At 42.8% G+C, this 20,795-nt stretch overlaps 1 protein-coding gene across 1 annotated transcript; it reads right to left on the reverse strand.

The window, feature by feature from the left end:
• Nucleotides 1-1,751: 1,751 nt before the first annotated feature.
• Nucleotides 1,752-20,490, reverse strand: BPIFB6 (BPI fold containing family B member 6). Its single transcript, XM_043980795.1, has 15 exons — nucleotides 20,391-20,490; nucleotides 18,135-18,234; nucleotides 17,579-17,683; nucleotides 16,002-16,151; nucleotides 15,231-15,294; nucleotides 14,574-14,634; nucleotides 14,066-14,157; nucleotides 11,113-11,289; nucleotides 10,787-10,840; nucleotides 9,432-9,602; nucleotides 8,128-8,195; nucleotides 7,152-7,197; nucleotides 3,585-3,648; nucleotides 2,977-3,053; nucleotides 1,752-1,784 (listed from the first exon to the last, which is right to left on the reverse strand). The coding sequence occupies exons 1-15, from the start codon at nucleotides 20,488-20,490 to the stop codon at nucleotides 1,752-1,754; spliced, it is 1,362 nt and encodes a 453-aa protein (XP_043836730.1).
• Nucleotides 20,491-20,795: the final 305 nt, after the last annotated feature.

The following is a 20,795-nucleotide window of genomic DNA, read 5'->3' on the forward strand; positions in this document are numbered from 1 at the left end:
GCAGGCCCTGCCTCTGTAGATCCATAGGTCCTTAGCAATCATTTACTGCACAGAGTTCTTAACATTTTGTGTATTATGGACAGTCTGGGGAAGCTTATGGACCCTTTCTTAGAATAATGTTGGGGGAGGGTTAATTCATAATTGAAGGAAATACTAGATTTCAGTTAAAGGTTAATGTAAATACAGATAAAATTTTTTTCATATCCAAATTCTTGGCTCCATGGAAATCTAGCCATAGATGGGAGAGAGGGATCCATGGACCCCAATTTAATTTAATCTAGTCCAACTTCAACATTTTACAGAGAAAGAAAAGGAAATTGCCCAACATCCAAAGTCAGAATGCAAACCCAAGGTTTCTCATTCCTAACCCAGGTTTGTTTGTTTGTTTTTCTTCTATTACACCTCAGGCGTGACTTTTATGAGGATAAAATGAAATTATGGCTATATATGTAACTCCTAGTGCTGACACTCAAAACCTTCTACAGTTCAGCTCCAAGATACCTTTCCAGCCTTCTCTCACACTTTTCCACCTAAAACGTTCTACATTCTAGTCAAAATAGACTAATCTCCATCTCCATCCTCTTCCTGCCCACTGCCATCTCCCCTGGTGGAGTAGACCCTCACACGGCCTCTACCAGAGGAAGCCCCTCTCTTCCTTCAAGACCCAAATCAGAAGCCAGAGCCCCATCTTGACCCATTCTCCCCTTCCCACCCTGGGAAGAGTTCAAAGTGATCCCTCCCTCTTTGACTGTCCCAGAAATCTGCCTGAATCTTTTCTTTGCATTTATTTCTCTGTCTACTTTGTATCATGGGTATTTGTGGTGTGAATTTGCCCTTCCCCAGACTGTAAGTCCTTCCCCCATAGAATCTGTGTAGTATGTTGAGATCACTGGGGTCAGTCTCAGGGCCATACACATAATAGCTACTTAGTCAATGCTCATTGAATAAATGAATGAATGAGTGAGTGAATGAATGAATGAATGAACACAAATGTCAGCTATTTTCATTGTTGTTATTGCTAATAATAATTGAGGATGGACAACTGGACAGAAAAAATAAGTGGTCAATGTGGGGCCATTGTAGAAGATTCTCCCTCATGGTGACTAAAGAGCAATGGGGTTGGACTAGACACCCTCTGGGATTCCTTCCAACTGAGACTCATTATGAGTCTGGCTGCTTTTGCCCACATCCAACTGCAGACTGGGTGGGGGAGTGGGGGATGCTTTTGAATTTTGATTTCTCTCATCTCTATCCTTCCCTTCATCTTTCCCTTATTCTGCCTTACTCCCCACCCACCACCACCCCCAACACAAGCACTGCCAACTCCCACTGCCCAGCATCTCTCCTTCCAGGGCCACATCCTACATCCCAGGGTAGGGCAGTATAATGGTCCAGGGTCCAGGAAGCTTGGGTTCTAGGTCACATGGGCATTGTGACTTGCCAAGGGTCAAGCAGTGAGGGAGTGGCCAATCCAGACCTAGAACCCAGGTCTCTGAAGTGATCATGTGAAGAGGGGGAGAGAAGCTCATGAGGGTAGATTTGCTGAAAGCAAAGATGTCAGTCAGATCCCAGTGAAGCCATTTATCCTGGTTACTGAGACAGGCCACAGGCAAAGCCCTTCCCCTCTCCTTATCTTAGGAAAAGCATTCATAGACAAAATGGAGAAGGCTAGAGTCTGGAAGTGGGGTGGACTCTCGGCTCTCTTGACTTGAGGCAGGTACCCTGGGCGATGAGGTAGCTCCTCCTCTCCCCTAGGTTGTCCGCAGGTCCACCACCAAGGCATTCTGATAGAAAAGAGAAGAAATGGAAGCACAAGTAAGAAAGGCTTCTTATCATAAATCCCTATGGAGACAGGTGCTTGTGATGGTGCCCACTCTACCCTCTATGAGCCCTGCCACTAGCTATGAGACTTGTGCGTAAGAAAATAGTGGGACCTTGCCTTGAGTTGCTGTGGGGACAGGAGGGAGGAACAAGGGCCTGGACCCCCTACATTCTGCCCCAGAGCATCTTGGAATGCATAGAGGAGATGAGTCTCACACAAACACATACACACACACACACACACACACACACACACACACACACACACACACACACACACACACACACACGGCCCTCTGCCCTAGCCTCTGGGAATGTCCCGGTTGGCTTGATGGAAGGTGTCCAAGTTGGATACTGTAATCCACTAAGAAGAGAGGAAGGGTGTGTAAAGAGGAAGATTTCTGTTAAATCAGGCAGAATCCGTTTCCAGAGCAACCAACCCACACTCTTTCCCTGTCCTCTTAGGATTTAATTCAGACCTGTGACCTACAGAACAAAAAGAACAAGGGCCTACGGACTCTGAGTCACATGCTAAAGCAACCTTCAGATTTATCTCAGTGTCTGTGGGCCTCCTCTAAAGGTTGCTCCCATATTTCTACTCCTAGCTCTGTCTCTAACCTGTTGTGTGACCTTAGGCAAGTCACTTCCTTTCTATGACCCTCAATATCTTCTCTGAAAATATGTGAATAATAATACCTGACCTGACTCCCTTGAATAAAGCAATGTGTGAATTGATATTTCTGGAACCGGTTTGTCTGTGACGCTTTCAGTCAGTGACTTGGCCAATCATAGATAGCACCTCCATTCTGGCCCCTTCCCTGTGATTCAGGGAGACAGCATGGAGTTGTGGAAAGACTCCAGGCCCCTTGACCAGCAGAGGAGAGTCCAGAGAAAAGCATTAAGAAGGAAGGTGACTTTTCCAAAGTCAAACAGCTAGAGTCAGGAATTCAATCAAGCCTGATTCCTAGGCAGGGGCTCATTCCCTGGGCAGAAGGCTGCTCTTTAGTTGGGGTAGGAATTATCATAGGCTGGGGAGGAGATGGGAATTTGAAACTTGCCTGCTGGTTATACCAGTCTGGGCCTCTCAAACTCCTTCCCCACCCTCCAACTTTAGAGGTAAGAAGGCCATGAAACACAGAGAGCCCTGACCCATACCTCTGCAATGGCCAGCTCTGATTGGTCATACTTCGTGCCCAGGAAATCTGGAAGGGGGAACCCGACTTCAAGAGCACCTGAAAAAATATGAGGACACCATCAACAGGGGGCAAAGCTAGGAATGAGTTAGGGAGAAAAGGGAAGTCTCCTTAGGGTGTGGGCTGAAGTCATGGAGATTCAATATTTCTATAGCATTTAAAGTTCATAAAATTATAGAATTGTAAACTGGAAGGAAACTCAGAGATTATCCAGTCCTTCATTCTGCAGATGGGGAAATTGAAATTCCAAGAGATTCAGGTTACATCAAGGTGTCACAGTCTTATGTACCCCAGGGACAGATCCAGGCTCCTGAATTCTGGTCCAGAGTTCTTCCTGCTACTGTCATACTTTCTGGTTGTGACATTCAGGATGCTAATAGCAAGACTGGTTTCCTCAGGAGCTTATCATTGCTCCCACCCCTACTCAGTTAGTCATATTCAAAGACAATGAATAGGCAAGACCTTTGACCATAGTCATATTTCCACTACCCAGAGTTCCTCCTTACCCTCCCCCCACCAACAATAATCAGCTACCTCATGGTAAAAAACAAGATGTCTTTTGGCCCTCACCATTGATGACCGGTACATAAGCCTCTTGGAATAAACTAGTTAAAAATTCTTTCAGCTTTTTCTCCTGTAAAAAAAAAACATAAATAGAGTATCAGAAAACTATAGTGTTGAAAATAAAATGTCAGAGGTACAAGGGATCTTAGAAATCACTTAGTCAAACTCTCTCATTTTATAAATAGGAAACCTAGGACCCTTCCCCATTTTCCATTGGCCATCCCCCCATGAAAAGAATGGTGGTACAGTCTGGACCTTTTTCTAGATACCCAATCCCAGAAGGCATCAGAACAGAGACCTGGATTGGATTGAGCCCTGGGAGGCCAAAGGGGAAGGCCCTCTGAATATTTCAGGGCGCTGAGACCTTTTGGAGAACTGATGACCAGGGCAAATCTGCATTGATCTGGGGTCCTGGGGCTATGCAAGAAGTTGGTCACTCTCCTTAACTAGGGCTTACCCTTGTTTTCCTGAGCTGCCAGGAGAGTCATGAAAACATATTACAGATTTGGCACAGAAAGTGTCCTTACAAGTAAGTCATCTAGGGGCTGCCCATCAATTGCGGAATGGCTAAACAAGTTGTGGAATATGACTGTAATGGAATTCTATTGTTCTGTAAGAAACTATAAGCAGGCAGATTTCGGAGAAACCTGGAAAGACTTGCATGAACTGATAATGAGTGAGATGAGCAGAACCAGGAGAACATTGTACATCGTATCATCAACATTATGTGTTGATCAACTGTGATAGACTTTATTCTTCTCAGCAATACAACGGTACAAGATAGTTCCAAAGGACTCATGATAGAAAAGACTCTCCAAATCCAGAATAAAAAAGAACTGTGGAATATGGATGCTGATTGGACCATACTATTTCTTTTGGTTTTGGTGCTGTTGTTTTTCTTTTTTGAGGTTTTTTCCTTTTTGCTCTGATTCTTCTCTTATAACATGACTAATGCAGAAATATGTTTAATGTTATTGTACGCATATAACCTATATCAGATTACTTGCTGTCTTGGGGAGGGGTGGAAAAATTTGAAACTAGAAATCTTATAAAAACAAATGTTTAAAACTATCTCTACATGTAACTGGAAAATAATAAAATACTTTTATAATTAAAAAAAATAAGTCATCTAGGGGCAGCTAGGTGGTGCAGTGAATAGAGCATCAGCCCTGGATTCAGGAGGACCTGAGTTCAAATCTGACCTCAGACACTTGACACCTACTAGCTATGTGACCCTGGGCAAGTCACTTAATACGCATTGCCCCCATAAAAAAAAGTAAGTCACCTAGTCCAAATTCCTCATTTTACAGACAAGGAAGCTGAGACCCAAAGTGTGGCAATGACCTACCTACAGTCACATGGGTAGTATGTGTCAGAACCAGCCTTCAAACCTAGGACTACTGACTGTATATCCAATGTTTTGTCCACTGCACCAGGAGCAATCACCAACTTAGGTTCTGCCATGGCTATGCTGATGTAAAAGGAATGTCCCAAACTCCTTAACCCCAATTAATGTAACTAATGAGATGTTCTACACCAGAAGTCTTTAACCTGGGGGCTGTGAATTTGGGGATTTTTTTTATATTTTAATGACTATATTTCAAAATAAGTGGTCTCCTTATAATTCTATGTATGAAAAAATCCTGTGTATTTTGTTTTATGCATAGAAAACTATTGTTTATGAGACAAGGGTCATCAGCTTACCTGCACTGACAAAAGGGCCCATGATGTGAAAAACGTTAAGAATCTCTGAATCCTTTTTCAAAGAGAATGTTTCTTTGGCTGAGCATTTTGTTAGTTCTATTCACTGGGGTTGAGAAGTGGAGAATGTCTCTCTTACCTCAGCAAGCACAAACTTGGCTCATCCACCCCTATAACAGCCAATTGTGCCATCTGTGCTGAGGGCAGCCTCTCCCCTGAGCCAATAGGCAGATACTAACCATGGTAAAAAGATCTGGTCACTAATGCCATCAGTCCATGAAGCCCGAGTACTCAGTGCTAAGGAAGTCAAGATTTTGTGCCAATTGATTCCCAGCTACTTAATCTTATCCGATTCCTCCCTGACACCGAAGGAAAAAAAAGAAAGAAAGAAAAATAGCCTCAAGGAAGTTGAAGAACACAGAGAAAGATGGAAAGTCCTGTTGTCATGTGGCTGACTCACAACCAGACCCTTCCCCTCCTCATGACAATAAGGAGTCCATAGAGTTCAGCAGCATGGGGCTAGACCTGATCCTGGTGGTCTGGTCTGCCCACTTGTTTCTGCTTTGGCACAGCAGGTTATTTATTGCTCTATCAAGCACATTGATATAAACCAATGCAAAATGAAATGAGCCAAAGCAGGAAAACAATATGTACAATGACTACAACAATGCAAATGGAAAGAAAAACATGGAAATCATATGCTATATAATGATAATGACCAAATTTGACCCTGAAAAAGAAATACAAGAATGTAATTCTTTCTCTCCTTTGTAAAGGTGAGTAACTATGGGGTGTGGAATGCTGCACATGTTGTCAAATCAAGAACAGGCATTGATTAAGCACCTGCTGTGTGCCAAGGCTCTGTCAAACTCAGTTAATGCATTGATTAGTTTTGATGAATTCACCTCTTTTCTCTTTCTTTTAAAATCTGTGTTATAGGGAATGACTCTGATTGGAAGAGGAGAAGGAAAAGAAAGATGAAAGATATATTAAGGAAAAAAGTTAAGGGGATTTGAAAACAAAAGATAATGCAAAATTTTTAAATAAAAACATGTCGGATTTGTTCATAGTCAGGATACTCCCAGAACTAGAGAATGTGGGAAACTCAGCACTGAGACACTACCCACAATTGAACATTTGTACAAAGCCTTCTGTCTCCTCAGAACCAACCCATTTGAGTCTGGGTCCAGGGAACTAAGTCTCATCTATGTGCCACTGGGTAAAGGGAGGTATCTCCTAAGGAGATCCATGAGTCTATGAAGAGGAAGGAACCAGAAAGCTGCTATAAACTAATTGATTAATTTAGGCAATTCAACACTGCTGAAATCCAACTCTAATCTATGCCAAGCTGGCTCTTGCCTAATAGTCACCCTGTTGCCTCCTATTTTTACTACCTACAGGTAATAACCCAGGAAGGATTAAGGTCCCCAACAGATTCTATTCCCAGGCAACTCCTAAACATGTATCATGGTTTATAAGGCATGTGAATAAGAGGGGGGGCAAATGGAAAGTGCAGGTGGCTTTATGAAAACTCTCCCCACTTTTACTTTGTTTCTACTTTCATTAACCAAATTAGAACCAAGTCATCCCCATGGGTTTCCCATGGCCACATCATATCCAACAATAATAAAAGCTAATGTTGTTATGGCACTTTAAGATTTGCAAAGTGCTTTAAATATACAATATCATTCAAGCCTCACAACAAAACATCAAATCAGATGCTACTGTCAGGATTATCTTCATTGTAGAGAAAAATTAAGTGATTTGTTCATAGTCACCATATCTGGTATCAGAAGCACAGATTCTCTTCCTGACTCCAAGTCCAATACACCCCATCTAAAGTAACATAAGACAGAAGTTCTGTGTATTTACCTTAATGGATCCAATGGAAGAAGAGGCCACAGAAAGGTCCAGAAATCTACAGGGATGAAAGAGAAGCCAGTCAGAGGTGGGAAAAAGAGATTTGGGCATGCAAGGAGTCAGGGGCATCAGTTTCAGGGTTGGGGGAGAAAGACTACAACATGCCAGGAGGTTGTGAAGGGCAATCCCAGGAACCGAGGGAGGACCCAGGTTCAGGCTGGGAGGGCTCCTGCTAACAAGGAGTTTAAACTGGAGAGATACTGAGGCCTATAGCATTCTGTTCCAGGTCCTCCTACAACCATATATAGGCATGGCCATGAGGCTGCTTGCCCTTTAAGAACAAGGGTGCATCGGGGCAGCTAGGTGGCACACTGGATAAAGCACTGGCCCTGGATTCAGGAGGTCCTGAGTTCAAATCCAGCCTCAGACACTTGACACTTACTAGCTGTGTGACCCTTGGCAAGTCACTTAACCCCAATTGCCTCACACAAAAAAAAGAAAAAGAAAAAAAAGAACAAGGATGTGTCTCCCCACCCTCCACCAGCAATAACCAGAGTGCCCTGTGCCAATTCTTTTTGTTAGGGTCTCATTTTCTTTCCACTTTGCAGCAATACATCTATATTGTATATGTATATCTCACTGTGACCTTGTATCTTTCTGAGTGTGGTATATGTGATCATAAGCTATATATTATACACATAATGTACAAGTATGTAAGCGTATATTTCATGTATATCTTGGGTGAGTATGTATCATGTATGTACTGCCTCCAGTGTGTCATATAACATGTGAGGCAGAACATATATACATTGCCTGAATGTCAGATAATAGTATGTTCCTCTAGTGAGTGCATATGATACATTTCACAAACAAATATATTCTGTGGGTATGTCATGGGTGGATGTCATGTAACCACTTCTTACATTTGTCCATAGGCATATTTGTCAAAGAGGATGCTCTTGGACCAGAGCGAGAGATCCTCACTTACTTGTCCATGGATGTAGCCATGTGCACCCTGTCTTCACTCAGTGAGTACTGAATGTCCAGGTTGAAGTGCTGCCAGTGTCAAAGAACAGGAAGTCAATCCAAGATCATGGCACTTTTCAAACACATAAACCTTTCAGATATTTACTCAGTCATGCCTTCCTCTGGCTTCCAGACTCCTAGCTCCAATAGATAGAACTAGCACTCAGGTAAGGACATGTACTTTGGGATCTTCCCCCTCCCAATCTCTACCGGGATCAAAAATATGGAGAAGCAGCAAGTGAAAAAGGAGGTGGATCTTTAGCTAGAGCTAACAAAGAGGCCCATATGCACACAATTTATCCATATCAGTCTCCAAGGACCTTCCTTTCCATTTCTATTACCCCTTAGGCTACTCTTTTCTGACTGTTCAACCCCTACATGAGAGTCCAGAACATTCATTTTAATCAATGAAAGAAGGATTAAAATGTTTGGGAGAGGGATGGGAAACATACAATGTGATTTGCCTTGATCCTGTCAACAAAGATTAATTCAAATCGTAGATTCATGGAACATCACAGCTAGAAGGGACTTTAGAAGCCATCCAACCCAACCACTTCCTGTTCTTTCTTCAGGTCCAAGATCAAATAAGATCATCATCAGCTTCCCCAGTCCCCATACCCTCAACCCCATGATCTCACTAGTCAAGGATTTCATGTCTATAGTTCCTCAAGCCCTGCAAAACAACTAGGGCAATTCTGAGTAGTTCATAAATATTTTTCAAATGATAAAATGATCTTTATCTCTCCTTAACTCTGTGTCTATGTCATGACCAACTCAGTCTGGTTGCTCACACATCAAATCTCTAGTAACTGGGACAGGGGCCTCTGAGGACATCTCAGCCAATATCTATATCCTTTTTATGTCCCTTCTACAATTTCCCCTGCTAGGGTTCATCCAGACTCTCCACAGAAACCTCCACTGACAGGAAACTGATCACTACTTCCCAAGGCAGCCCATCCCATTATTGAACAAGTTGAATTTTTAGGAAGTTCTTCCTACTATCAAGTTAAAATCTACCTCCTTATTACTTCTACCAACTAATTCTAGTTCTGCCTCCTAGGACCAAGTGGACGAAATTTAATCTCTCCCCCCTCTGAGAATATTTTAGATATATGACCATGCCAATCATGTTTTCTCACATGGAGCCAGTAAGACAAATGGATCAGATCACATGATCCGTTGCCCAATAATCGGACTCTAGTAAGTTAGCGAATCACAAGGATAAGCAGGAACTGTTAGTGAAAGAGAAATGGTTTGAATACTCACAGTTTCTAGAACAAACATGGAGGAAGGGTTTGACTTGGGGGGAACAGCGAACATCTCTATTGTACCATGGAGGTGCAGCTGGCTATTGCCTGGTTTCATGGTGACTTTAGGGGGCTTACCGATTCTGATTTGGGTCATTAAAGGCACTGATTTGCGGTAGGCCTTACGAACCTGCAGGAATCCAAGATACTCTTTTCAGGATAAGCCCTGGGGCTGTTGGCCTCAGTAGAAATGGAGGAAAATTCCTCATCACTTTTTTTACATTAGACAAAGAAGTGTACTATTCAAATGTTTTTGTTTCTCCTTGAATACAGGCAATAGAAAATGGAGAAAACGTTTCCCTTACTTTTCCATAGTCACATTCTATATGACCACCTCCAGCCACCTCTTCTTTATAAGACATAGATAGTAAGTTGCTAATGTGACAGCCTGTTCACTTCTGATGTCCTCAGCATCATTGCCTTCTCTTGAACCAAAGGAACAGCAGAGAACGCCATTGATCTGTCAGTCCAACAGCACCAATAGAACTATTGTGATCAATGAATTTGAGAAAAATCCAGTGTGCTAGGATTATATTTCTCCTAAACTTTTTCAGCTTGCTGATTTTAAAAAAACCTTCCTCACATCTCCCAGAAATTTCAAAAAAAACCACATTAACAATATGTTATTTAAAGGATTTTTACCTCATTTCACTTAATTCTGTATTGTCATATCTTGGCAGCTTGGCCCTGGGAATGTGCTTATAGCATTTCAGGTCTAATATCAAGCATAAAATGTCCTCACCAGGCCCCTTCCCATCTCCTCCACAAGGGGGGTGGGGGGGAGGAGCACAAAAGAAGTAGTGTGGCATGATGAAAAGATAGTTTTTAAGCCAGAAACACCAGGTTCAAATCTTAGCTCTGACATTTACTATGTGTAAGTCATTTAACCTATCTGAGTCCCAATTTCCTCACCTGTAAAATGAGGACTGAATAAGATGTTCCACTAAGGTTCCTCCAAGTTCTTAATCTATGGTGGGGCAGCTAGGTGGCACAGTGGATAAAGCACTGGCCCTGGATTCAGGAGGACCTGAGTTCAAATCTGGCCTCAGACACTTGACACTTACTAGCTGTGTGACTCTGGGCAAGTCACTTAACCCCAACTGCCTCACAAAACAAAACAAAAAATAAATAAAATAAAATAAAGAATTGGAATGCTAATAATGCTTGTACTGATTAGCTCACAGAGTTGTGGTCAGGAAAGTGCTTTGGAAAACCTGGAGAAAAGTGAATTCTATGAAATTGTGAGAAAGGGGGCACTGATTTTTTTTCCCTGCGGTCCAATCTAAGGGGTCAGAGGCAGGTGATATGACTCACCCGAGGCACAAAGCGAGCTAGTGTTTTGGTCGTATGTGGGGGAAGCTTGCCAATCTGTAAAACAAAAACAAAATCTCAACTTGACAAATCTTTATGACACACCATCCATGAATACTGTACTCAGCACTAAGGAATTGAAAAGATGAAGATGAGCCCTCAGGGACTTAGTCCAACAGGAGAAGGAATAACTGTCATAAAAGGTGGAGGGAATCCCAATAGGCATGCATCACAAGGCCCCAGACCCTTCAGACCGGAAGGAAAACAGCCTCCTGTGTGTGGCCAGGAGTAGGACAAGGATCATGGCCAAGGAGTGGAAAGTGACTCACTTTTTTGCCTTTGATGTCCACATCAAAAGATTTCTGTAGGAGGGTAAACTCAGCCGTGAAGAATGCTGCAGAGAGCACCAGCTGGGATGAACCATCTGGGTAGTCTTCTGGCACTGTGATAGCAGCTCCATCTTCAGGCAGAACAATAGTGTCGCCCTCTTTTCTCTGGACTACAGGCTGTATAGTTGGAGATGGGAGAGACAGACATTCATTCAGCCTCAAGAATAATTAACTCTTGTTTCTCAATTATATACACTGATGCTAAGGACAGCTACATGGTTCAGTGGATAGAGTCCCAGGCCTAGAGTCGGGAAGACTCATCTTCCCGAGTTCAAATCCAACCTCAGAGAAGCCATTTAAGCCCATTTGCTTCAGAGAAAATGACAAACCATTCCAGTATCTCTGCCAAGAAAACCCCAAAATAGGCTCATAAAGAAACAGAAATGACTGAACAAAATTTCTAAGTAGCAAATCATTAGGAAGCTCATGAATTCTCAAGTGCTAACTTTCAAGAGATGGAAGGTCCCTTTGATGCCATCTTGCCCAGCACCTTCATTTCAGTCAAGGAAACCTAAGCCCAGTAAGGATAAGTCACCTGTCCAAAGATCATACATGTAGTAAGGTAATTAGGTAGTATTACTAATTGTAAGAGGCAGAGGCATGATTTAAACCCAAGCCCTGGGACTCTACAGTCTCGTTGCTTCCATTATTATCTCATCCATCCCGCTCAAATGTGCTGTTTCATTGTCACAAGAGTCAGTGTGACACAGTGCAGAGAGTGTTAGGTTAGGAGTCAAGAGACATGGGTTCTAGTCCTGGCTATACCACTGACTTACAGTGTGACCCTGGGCAAGTCACTTCCTTTCTCAGTCATCAGCTTCTCTATTTGTGAAATGAGGAAGTTCACTTAAATGGTCTGTAAGATTCCTCTCAGCTCTGACATTAACTGCTTTAAGATCCCTTCTAGATCTAATGTTATCATTACCTAACTATTCCCCAAATTACATGTGATAGCTAGAAGGAATATAATATTAATATTAATAGACTATTGGGGCAGCTAGGTGGCACAGTGGATAAAGCACTGGCCCTGGATTCAGGAGTACCTGAGTTCAAATCCAGCCTCAGACGCTTTACACTTACTAGCTGTGTGACTCTGGGCAAGTCACTTAACCCCCATTGCCCTGCCAAATTAAAAATATATATGTATATATATATATATATATATATATTAATAGACTATTGGTGTCTTTTTCTTTTCTTTTTTTTTATTGAACTTGTAATTTCTTTAGTATGGAGAACTTCCATGAGGAGATGCTCTCTACAAATTCACATCAGCAACAACTCTAATTTATGGTCTTAGAGAGAGTTGCCTAGAACTCTGAAAAGTTAGGTGACTTGCCCAGGGTCATACAGCCAGTACATATCAAAAGTAGCACTTGAACTCTGGTCTTCCTGACTCCATAAGATCATAGAATCATAGATCATAGGAGAAGAGATCTAGGGCTAAAATAAGTCACCAGGTTTAGCCTACCCATTTTGTAGATGAGGAAACTGAAACCTAAAGAGTATCTGGCCTAGACTGACCTAGAGTCACACAGATAATAAGGTGGGATTCTAATCCAGGTCTTCTTATTTCCAAGTTTGGTTTTCTACCCATTATAGGATGCTGCCTCCTGTTAATTTATGTCATATTACATAAATGAGTACTTCAGAGACACATAATTCCATCCATGTGGACATTTCCTTCACTAACACTGATCCCTTCTTTCTCAAGTCCCCTCTAGGACCTAATGGTCAATCCTCAAGCATTGCTATGACCAAATGATTCATTGTCCTGTAGCCTGATTCTGTTGGGCCGGTCTTCAGATGACAAGTAGTCTATGGCTCTCCAGTTAGAGCCTTTCTAATTGGCTGATAGATATTGTATTCCAGTAGCACATGCTCTTTGAAGGTCCTTACACTTAGTGAAGAAGCATTAGAGGAGGGGAGGAAGGTCATATTCTACCTCATCATTATCATACCCATGTTTTCAAGCATATATAGTTCTGTATAGCTATCACCCATTTTTTATCCATCGATCTATTTGGTCCTTAGAACAGCCCTGTGAGGTGGAGAGTGAGTTATTCTCCCCATTTTATAGATGAAGAAAACACCTTGATCCAATACTTCTAAGGGCTCAAGACCTCAACCCTTTCTCATTCAGCCCTGAGGCAGAACTATAATGAAAGTGATTGTTATAAAACAAGTGCTTTTAACCTAGGGTTCATAAACTTTTTTTAATAATTTGAGAACCACAATTTCAATATAATTAATTTCCTTTGTCATTCTATTTTATTTTATGCATTTGAAAACATCACTCTGAAGAGTCTCTAATTATCACCAGACTGGCCAGGGGGCACATGACAAAAAAAAAGATTAAGAATCCCAGTTCTAGGGGCAGCTAGGTGGCACAGTGGATAAAGCACCAGCCCTGGATTCAGGAGGACCTGAAGTCAAATCCAGCCTCAGACACTTGACACTTACTAGCTATGTGACCCTGGGAAAGTAACTTAACCCTGATAGCCCAGCAAAAGTAGTAGTAGTAGTAGAAGAAGAAGAAGAAGAAGAAGAAGAAGAAGAAGAAGAAGAAGAAAAGAAGAAGAAGAAGAAGAAGAATCCCAATTCTAAAAAGAACCCTGCTCATCTCTTTCCTTCCCTCCACAATTCTCATATCATTTCTGAGTTTCACTATGGTTGGCACACAACAGGTAGAAGATGTGATCTCATAAAGCCAAAAGATATCAAAGAGGTTCATTGGACATTCAGCACAGTATGGGGGAAGTGCCACTAATTTATCCTGTGCCAAAAATGTTTTGTTCTCTTCCTCCATATCTACCAGTGCCCAGCTGTGGTTCTGACCACAGAGTCCTAGCCATGCATCTTAGAAAGGTCCTAGCCCAACTTGAGCACTTACACTGAAATCCACTTCTATGTAGTTTGCTGTGGTGGTGGGGATGCCCGAAAGGATGTACTTGATGCTTCCAGCCTCACCCACAGGAATGGGGTCTGTGGGGGAAAGACATAGGACACCCAATTAGAGACCCTTCCATAAGGGATGTAGGGAACTGACTAGGTTTATGAGAGATAGCCCTGAGGATGTCCAAATTTCAAAAACTGGTTCAAGGAAGGGGCCATGATGGGGGAAAGTATCCACCAGACCTCAAAGGTGGAAACACTTCCTTCAGGAACCAAGCCAGCATAGGGTAAAAAGCCATAGATTAGCTGTCTACAAAACCTAGCTTCTTGTCCTCAGACTCTTGCTATGTGACCTTAAGCAAGTCACTTTCCTTCTTCAGACCTCATCATCTTCTGTAAAACTAGAATTGGAATCAATGACCCCCAAAGTCCCTTACAGTTCTAACATTCTATGACTCTATTTCCCAGCTGGAGAAATGAATGAATGAATGATGATAACAATATACCCGTGAGGTGAGTCCATTTCCGGTTCACATACTCAAGGACGGTGTCTATTGCAGGGCACATCTGGGGAAGAGAAAAGAGCTCAAGTGAAAGAACAGCCAGACTCCCTGTCACAGGGCAAAAGTCATGATGGCCAGTTATTCTAAAGTAACACAGAGTCATAGCTTGGAAGCCCTGGGGACCTAGTGTTTGCTCTGCCTGGCTCTATCACTAATATCCTCCAGGATTTTGAACCTGTTTTCCACAGTTTGGCCTTCAGCTTTCTCCTCTATAAGATGAAGGAGTTGCAATAGGTCAAGGCTAAGGCCCCTTCCAGCTCTGCACCTTCTTTCTACCCCTGCCTTCCACCTCTAGGAATAATAATACAATTAATATTAGCATTGCTACTGAAAAGGGCATGACAACATATTGCCTTCTGGCTCCACTCACAATCTTGGTGACTCCCTAAACCAAAATTTCCTTCTCTGGCCAACACTCCCCTACATGTGTTTTCATTATACTATTAGAATGCAAGCTTCATGAGAGCAGAGAGTGTTTCACTTTTGCACGTAGAATACAATAGTACATGGCGCATAGTAGGTACTTCATAAATGCTAATTAAGTGACTAATTGATCGGTTCCAGGAAAACCCAATGTAATGAGAACTCAAACAAACTTACCAAGCCAGGGAGAACCTTCTGGAGTGTGCTGTCCAGGAACTTGTTGACCACTTTAGGAAGCATGCTGAACAGAGGCACAAGGACACCAATGGTTAAGGAAGAAAAGAATGGACAGAAGGTAAGGAAGATGGAGGAGAGGAGGGGCAGGAAGAAGTAAAAGAATGAGTGAATCAATGAGCATGAGCAAAAGAATGAATGAATAAATAAGAGAAAATGAATGGATGGAGTAAGTAAATAGAGAAAGTGAGTGAGTGGGTGAATAAATGAATGTAGTAAATAAGTGATGGAAATTGTAATGGGTGGGTGAGTGATCCACCATTTTGACTGAATGAAAAAGGAAATGAATAGAAAATAAAAAGAAAGGGGGAGTATTGGTGAACGCTTTCCATAGGGGGAACACAGAAATGGAATTGTTGTTTGTCTGTTCGATATGAAACATAACCTTTTCTGTAGGAAGAATAAGTAGAATGGTTTGATGCTAATCTCAGGCCTCTAGGCCAAGGCAGAAAGTGAGAAGGATGGTTGTAAGTCTTTCTGCAAGATCCTAGTTCCAAACCCTGAAGAGAACTAACACCCAGACTTAGGGCCAACACAACAGACCCTGCTGGACCAGAAAGAGCTCAGAGCTCCTGTCAATGCCTATTCCTTTGCCACAGAGGAAGAAAACAAGGGGCCCCTGGGCACTAACCCTAATGCTAACCCAATCTGCAGAGAGGCTCCTGGGCCTATATCACCAGAACAAGCCCCCACTGACTCTTGCTCAACACTCACTTGCTGGGCAGGTTGGTTTTGACGTTGACCAGAATTATTTGACATCCTTCACTTTGGAACATGGGCAGCCCTGTTGCTTCATCCTGCTGTAGCCGGTTATTGGCTGTGATGTTCACGACCACAGTGATTTCCATTGTCCCACCTATAAAGCTGAGGAGGGAAAGGACAGATTTCCTGAAACCATCTTCTAAGATGTTGAATCTGCACTCAAGAAACCTAAATACAAGAATGTCAGATGTGTAAGGAGCCTCTTCATGTTACAGAGGAGGAAAATGAGACCCAGACAGGTTATCAGATTTGCCCGAAGTCACCCATTACGTTATGACAAAGCCAAGATTAAAACCCAGGTGTGACTCCCAATTCAGGGTTGTTGTTCTTTTGTTGTTGTTCAGTCATGTCCAACTCTTGGTGATCACGTTTGGGGTTTTCTTGGCAAAGATACTGGAGTGGTTTGCCATCTCCTTCTCCAGCTCATTTTATAGATGAGGAAACTGAGGCAAACAGGATTAAGGAACTTACCCAGGGTCACACAGCTAGTAAATGTCTGAGGCTAGATTTGAACTCATAAAGGTGAGTCTTCCTGACTCCAGGCCTGGTCCTCTATCCACTGTGCCACCTAGCTGCAGCTCTAATTCAGGGTACTATCTACTATATATAATAACATTTTTGGTTGGGTTGTTTCTTTTTATAATAGTCTTAAAGGTCAATCTGAACAATCCAAATATGTGTGGATTATTCAAGATAAACTCGAATTTCTAGTGCCCATGAGTGTGATGGAAACTAAAGCCTTGAGGGGAGGTGATAGGATGTATTAAAGATATAATGTATGTAGAATCTAGCTCTAAGCTCTTGGCTCAGCTCTTCCACCCACTTCCTGCATGACTGAAGGCAAATCATGGAGCTTCTGGGTATTGCTATAGAATGGGGATATGAATCTAGAGTCTTATTGATGGGCCCCTGGAAGACATCTGGCCCATCAATTTGACTAGTGAGGTTCATAGAGGGAAAGGAACTTGCCCATAAGTTACACAGTCAATGACCATGTGACAAAGCCAAGATGCCAACCCAGGTCTTTGGACCCCAGCTCTGAGAGGCAGCATGGTCTAGTGGATTGGGCACCAAACTTGGAGTCTGGAAAACCTGGATTAAAATCCTACCCCTGACACTCACTAGTTGTGTAACTCTGGGAATATCACTTAACTTGTGTGTGCCTCAGTCTCCTCATCTATAAAATGGAATAGTTGGAATCTTGAGGTTGCTTCTAGCTCTAAATCAATGAGCCTGTGATTTTGTCTACTATATTATACAGCCATTATGAATGCACAGTTTATATATGGAAACACACATCCACATACATATTCCTGGTTTAATTCCTTCCCCAAGACTGACCCTCTCTCTTATCTTATGCCTATGTTCCACCTTGTAGGTCATCCAGTCATGTACAGTGCTTCCACTTCTCCTCGCAAAATTTGTCTCCCACCTCTAAGTGACAGGTTCCATAAGGCCTATGGGGTTTGAGGAGGTCCAGGCCCCTGAAGGAACAAACAGCCTGTCAGGGAATGTGTCCCATCACTTACCTCTTCCCTGTGATGGTGATCTTGGTAGACACACACTGGAAAATCCCCACGTCTGGCAGAAAGTCCAATGTGATGATGGGGGGCTGAACATCTTTTACCTTCATCCTAGGAGGTTGAGTGAGACAGATGAGACAAGTGTCAATATACAAGAAAGAAAACAAGCTTGAGACTTAGGACACTTAGATCTTAATTCAAGCTCTGACTTACTGTGTGACCTTGCGCAAGTCACTGATCCTCTCTGATTCTCTATTTCTAGCTCTGTATAATGAAGGTAATATATGAGGTCCCTTTCAGCTCTGACATTCTATGTTCAATGTGCTAAGGTTCCATACAGCCTTAAATTTCTATCTTTCATCTACTAAGGTCCTTCCCAGCTCTGACATTCTGCATTCTAAGCTCCCCTTGAACCTTGCTGCCTCTCTCAGGACACTAGGAGATGACCACAGATCATTTTGATAGACCCCATCCTGCCCCAGAGCTCCTTCCCATTTCCCAGGACGTCTCCTTCCAAGTCCCATCCTCTTCCCCATTGCTCTGCCCTTGTCCCAGCACTCACCCTGTCATGCCCTTAATTGGCTTGACCCCCGACTGCGGATTGCTAGCCATGGCTGCCATTTTTTCCAATATCTGGCTTTCATCCATGGCATCCTTCACAGCTAGAAGAGGTCCCAGAGAAATGGCATTCAGCAATTCTTTCTGACCCTTCACCCCACCCAGTCACCCTGGAATGTCCTCCCTTCATCCTTTGCACATATTCAGTCTAAACCATGCTTTACATTTCCACTCAGATTCCTCTTTTTCCAAGGAAGCAAAGGCCAAGTTCAACATAAGCCACGGGTCATGCTTTTCCTGATCACCATGCACCAGATCTAAAGGAATTTCCAGCATTTAGTGTCTGCCTCAATCACTAGGGGACCTTGCTGTCGTTAATTATGGGCATGAGTCTTTCTCCAAGGGACTGTGAGTTGTCCCAGGGTAGGATACCAGGTAACACTGTGATGGAGTAGATAGCATATAAATGGACTTAGAGTCTGGCTGACCTGGATTCAAAGCCTGCTTCAGACAGTTGTCAGCTGCATACACATGGGTAAATCAATCAACTTTCTAACTCTCCAGTGGCTTGTTGCAAGAATCAAAGGAGATCATTTTTTGCATGAAGCACCTTGCAAAACCAATATAAATATTGACTGTTATCATTCTTTTCTCTCCTGAATATCACCACAGGGCAACCACATGACACAGCCTCCCTCCATGTCGACCTATAGCTTCATTCAGTGATTGAGGCATAAAAGAAGGGAAGTGACTACTTTGGGGATTATGAAGGAATAAACCACACCCCTCTACCATCTCCTAGATACAGAAAGAACTTGTTTGGCTCTGCTTTTTTGCACGTTCCATTTATCTCCCTTATTCTTTTCCTATCTGTGAGAGTACTGGAAATGAGGTCAAGGTCAATACGGGAAAGTCCTCTGGCCACTGACTACCTGATCCCTGCCAAGATGGACCCCTAAGCCTGGTCACCACAGAACTAGTCAGGTCCTAGAACTAAGTGTAGCCCCTTTCCCAGGGGCAGCCCCAAAGCTAGCTACATACTATACCCTGACCCCAAATACAATATAATCCCTAATCTTTTTTAAAGTAACAAACATTTTGATTTATAGTTTGGGGTTCCAAATTCTATTCCTCCTTGAATCCTTCCCCTTCCCTCCCCTCCCCTCTCCCTAAGACAGTAAGCAATCAGATATAGGTTATACATATACGACTATGTAAAATATTACAATATTAGTCATTTTGTATAAGAAAACTTGAATAAAAGAAAAAAGTGAAAGAAAGTGAAAAATAGCATGCTTCAGTCTGTGTTCCATCAATGTCAGTTCTTTCTTTGGAGGTGGATAGTATGTTTCATTGATAGTCCTTTGGGATTGTCTTGGATCAATGTATTGTTGAAAATAGTTAAGCCTTTCACAGTTCTTCATCAAACAATATTGCTGTCTCTGTGCACAATATTCTCTTGGTTCTGCTCTCTTCACTATATATCAGTTCTTTCCAGGCCTTTCTGAAATCATCCTGCTTGTCATTTCTTATAGCACAATAATATTCCATCACCATCATATACCACAGCTTGTTTAGCCATTCCCCAATTGATGGGCATTCCTTTGAATAATCCTTAATCTTGACCCGAGATTGGGCTCTTGCCCTGGCACTAGGGTGAGCTCTAATCTTGAGCCAACACTGAGCCCCTAACCCTAGCCCCAGAACCAGACTGAGTTCAACCTCTGCCCTTGACTGAAGCCTGATCTTGGCCCCAGCCTGATGCCTAGCCCCAACTCTAACCCCCAAATCAATCACAGACTGAGTCCTGACACCAGACCCAAACTAACTGCTAACTCTGGTGACATACTGGGAATGAAGGACCAAGAAGAAAACAAGCCATCATAATGATCTTCAAGTATAGATAGAGTGGGTGATTGCCTATTTGGGAAAATGCGAGACACCAAGAACACTCCCCATCTTTACCTTGACCTCATATATCTTATCCTGACACCTTCCAAGGGGAAACTAGGCTACAGAACTCTAGACTAACTCCCCCTAGAAGGAGGCCCCTCCTGAGCTTTTATCAGTCATTTATACCTCAGTATAAATGAGTTTACGAGAGACTTTTGTTTGTCTATGGGCTGTTCCTTTAAGGGAAATGGGGGAAAGAGGAAAGTGTGCAACCCAGGACACTTCAGAAGAACAGCCTGGGGTATACCACTATGAAGATCCCTACAGAGTGATGGCCAAATCTCCCCAGTCCCTAATGTTCACTTACCTTTATTCATGAACTCCATTCCCAACTTCAGCAGGGCCCCTGGATTAGCCCTTGAAGGCATTAGTAGTGCACATGAGACTAGGCAAAGAATCCTCAGCATGGTCGGACACCTGCAAATGAGATGACTGCTGAGCCTAGATATAGGGGCCTGGAGTTGGGCCCAGGCTGGTCCTAGCCAGCCCTCAATCCAGGGCTCTCTCTTCAAGCCATTTCCTATAGAACCCCAAGAGTCCTCCAAACCTTTCCAGCAGTTCACTTATAAATCTTGTGGTCCTAAGTAGTAACAGAGCTCTGTGGGTCCTTTGTGATTAAGAGAATGACAAGACCATTGAAAGGAACAGGGAGGTTAAAAATGATCACCTTTGGGAGGAGAGGATTAATAAACATTGGGATGCTCACACTGTC

The sequence above is a fragment of the Dromiciops gliroides genome, chromosome 2 (genome assembly GCF_019393635.1).
Source record: "Dromiciops gliroides isolate mDroGli1 chromosome 2, mDroGli1.pri, whole genome shotgun sequence".
Classification (NCBI taxonomy): Eukaryota; Metazoa; Chordata; class Mammalia; order Microbiotheria; family Microbiotheriidae; genus Dromiciops; species Dromiciops gliroides.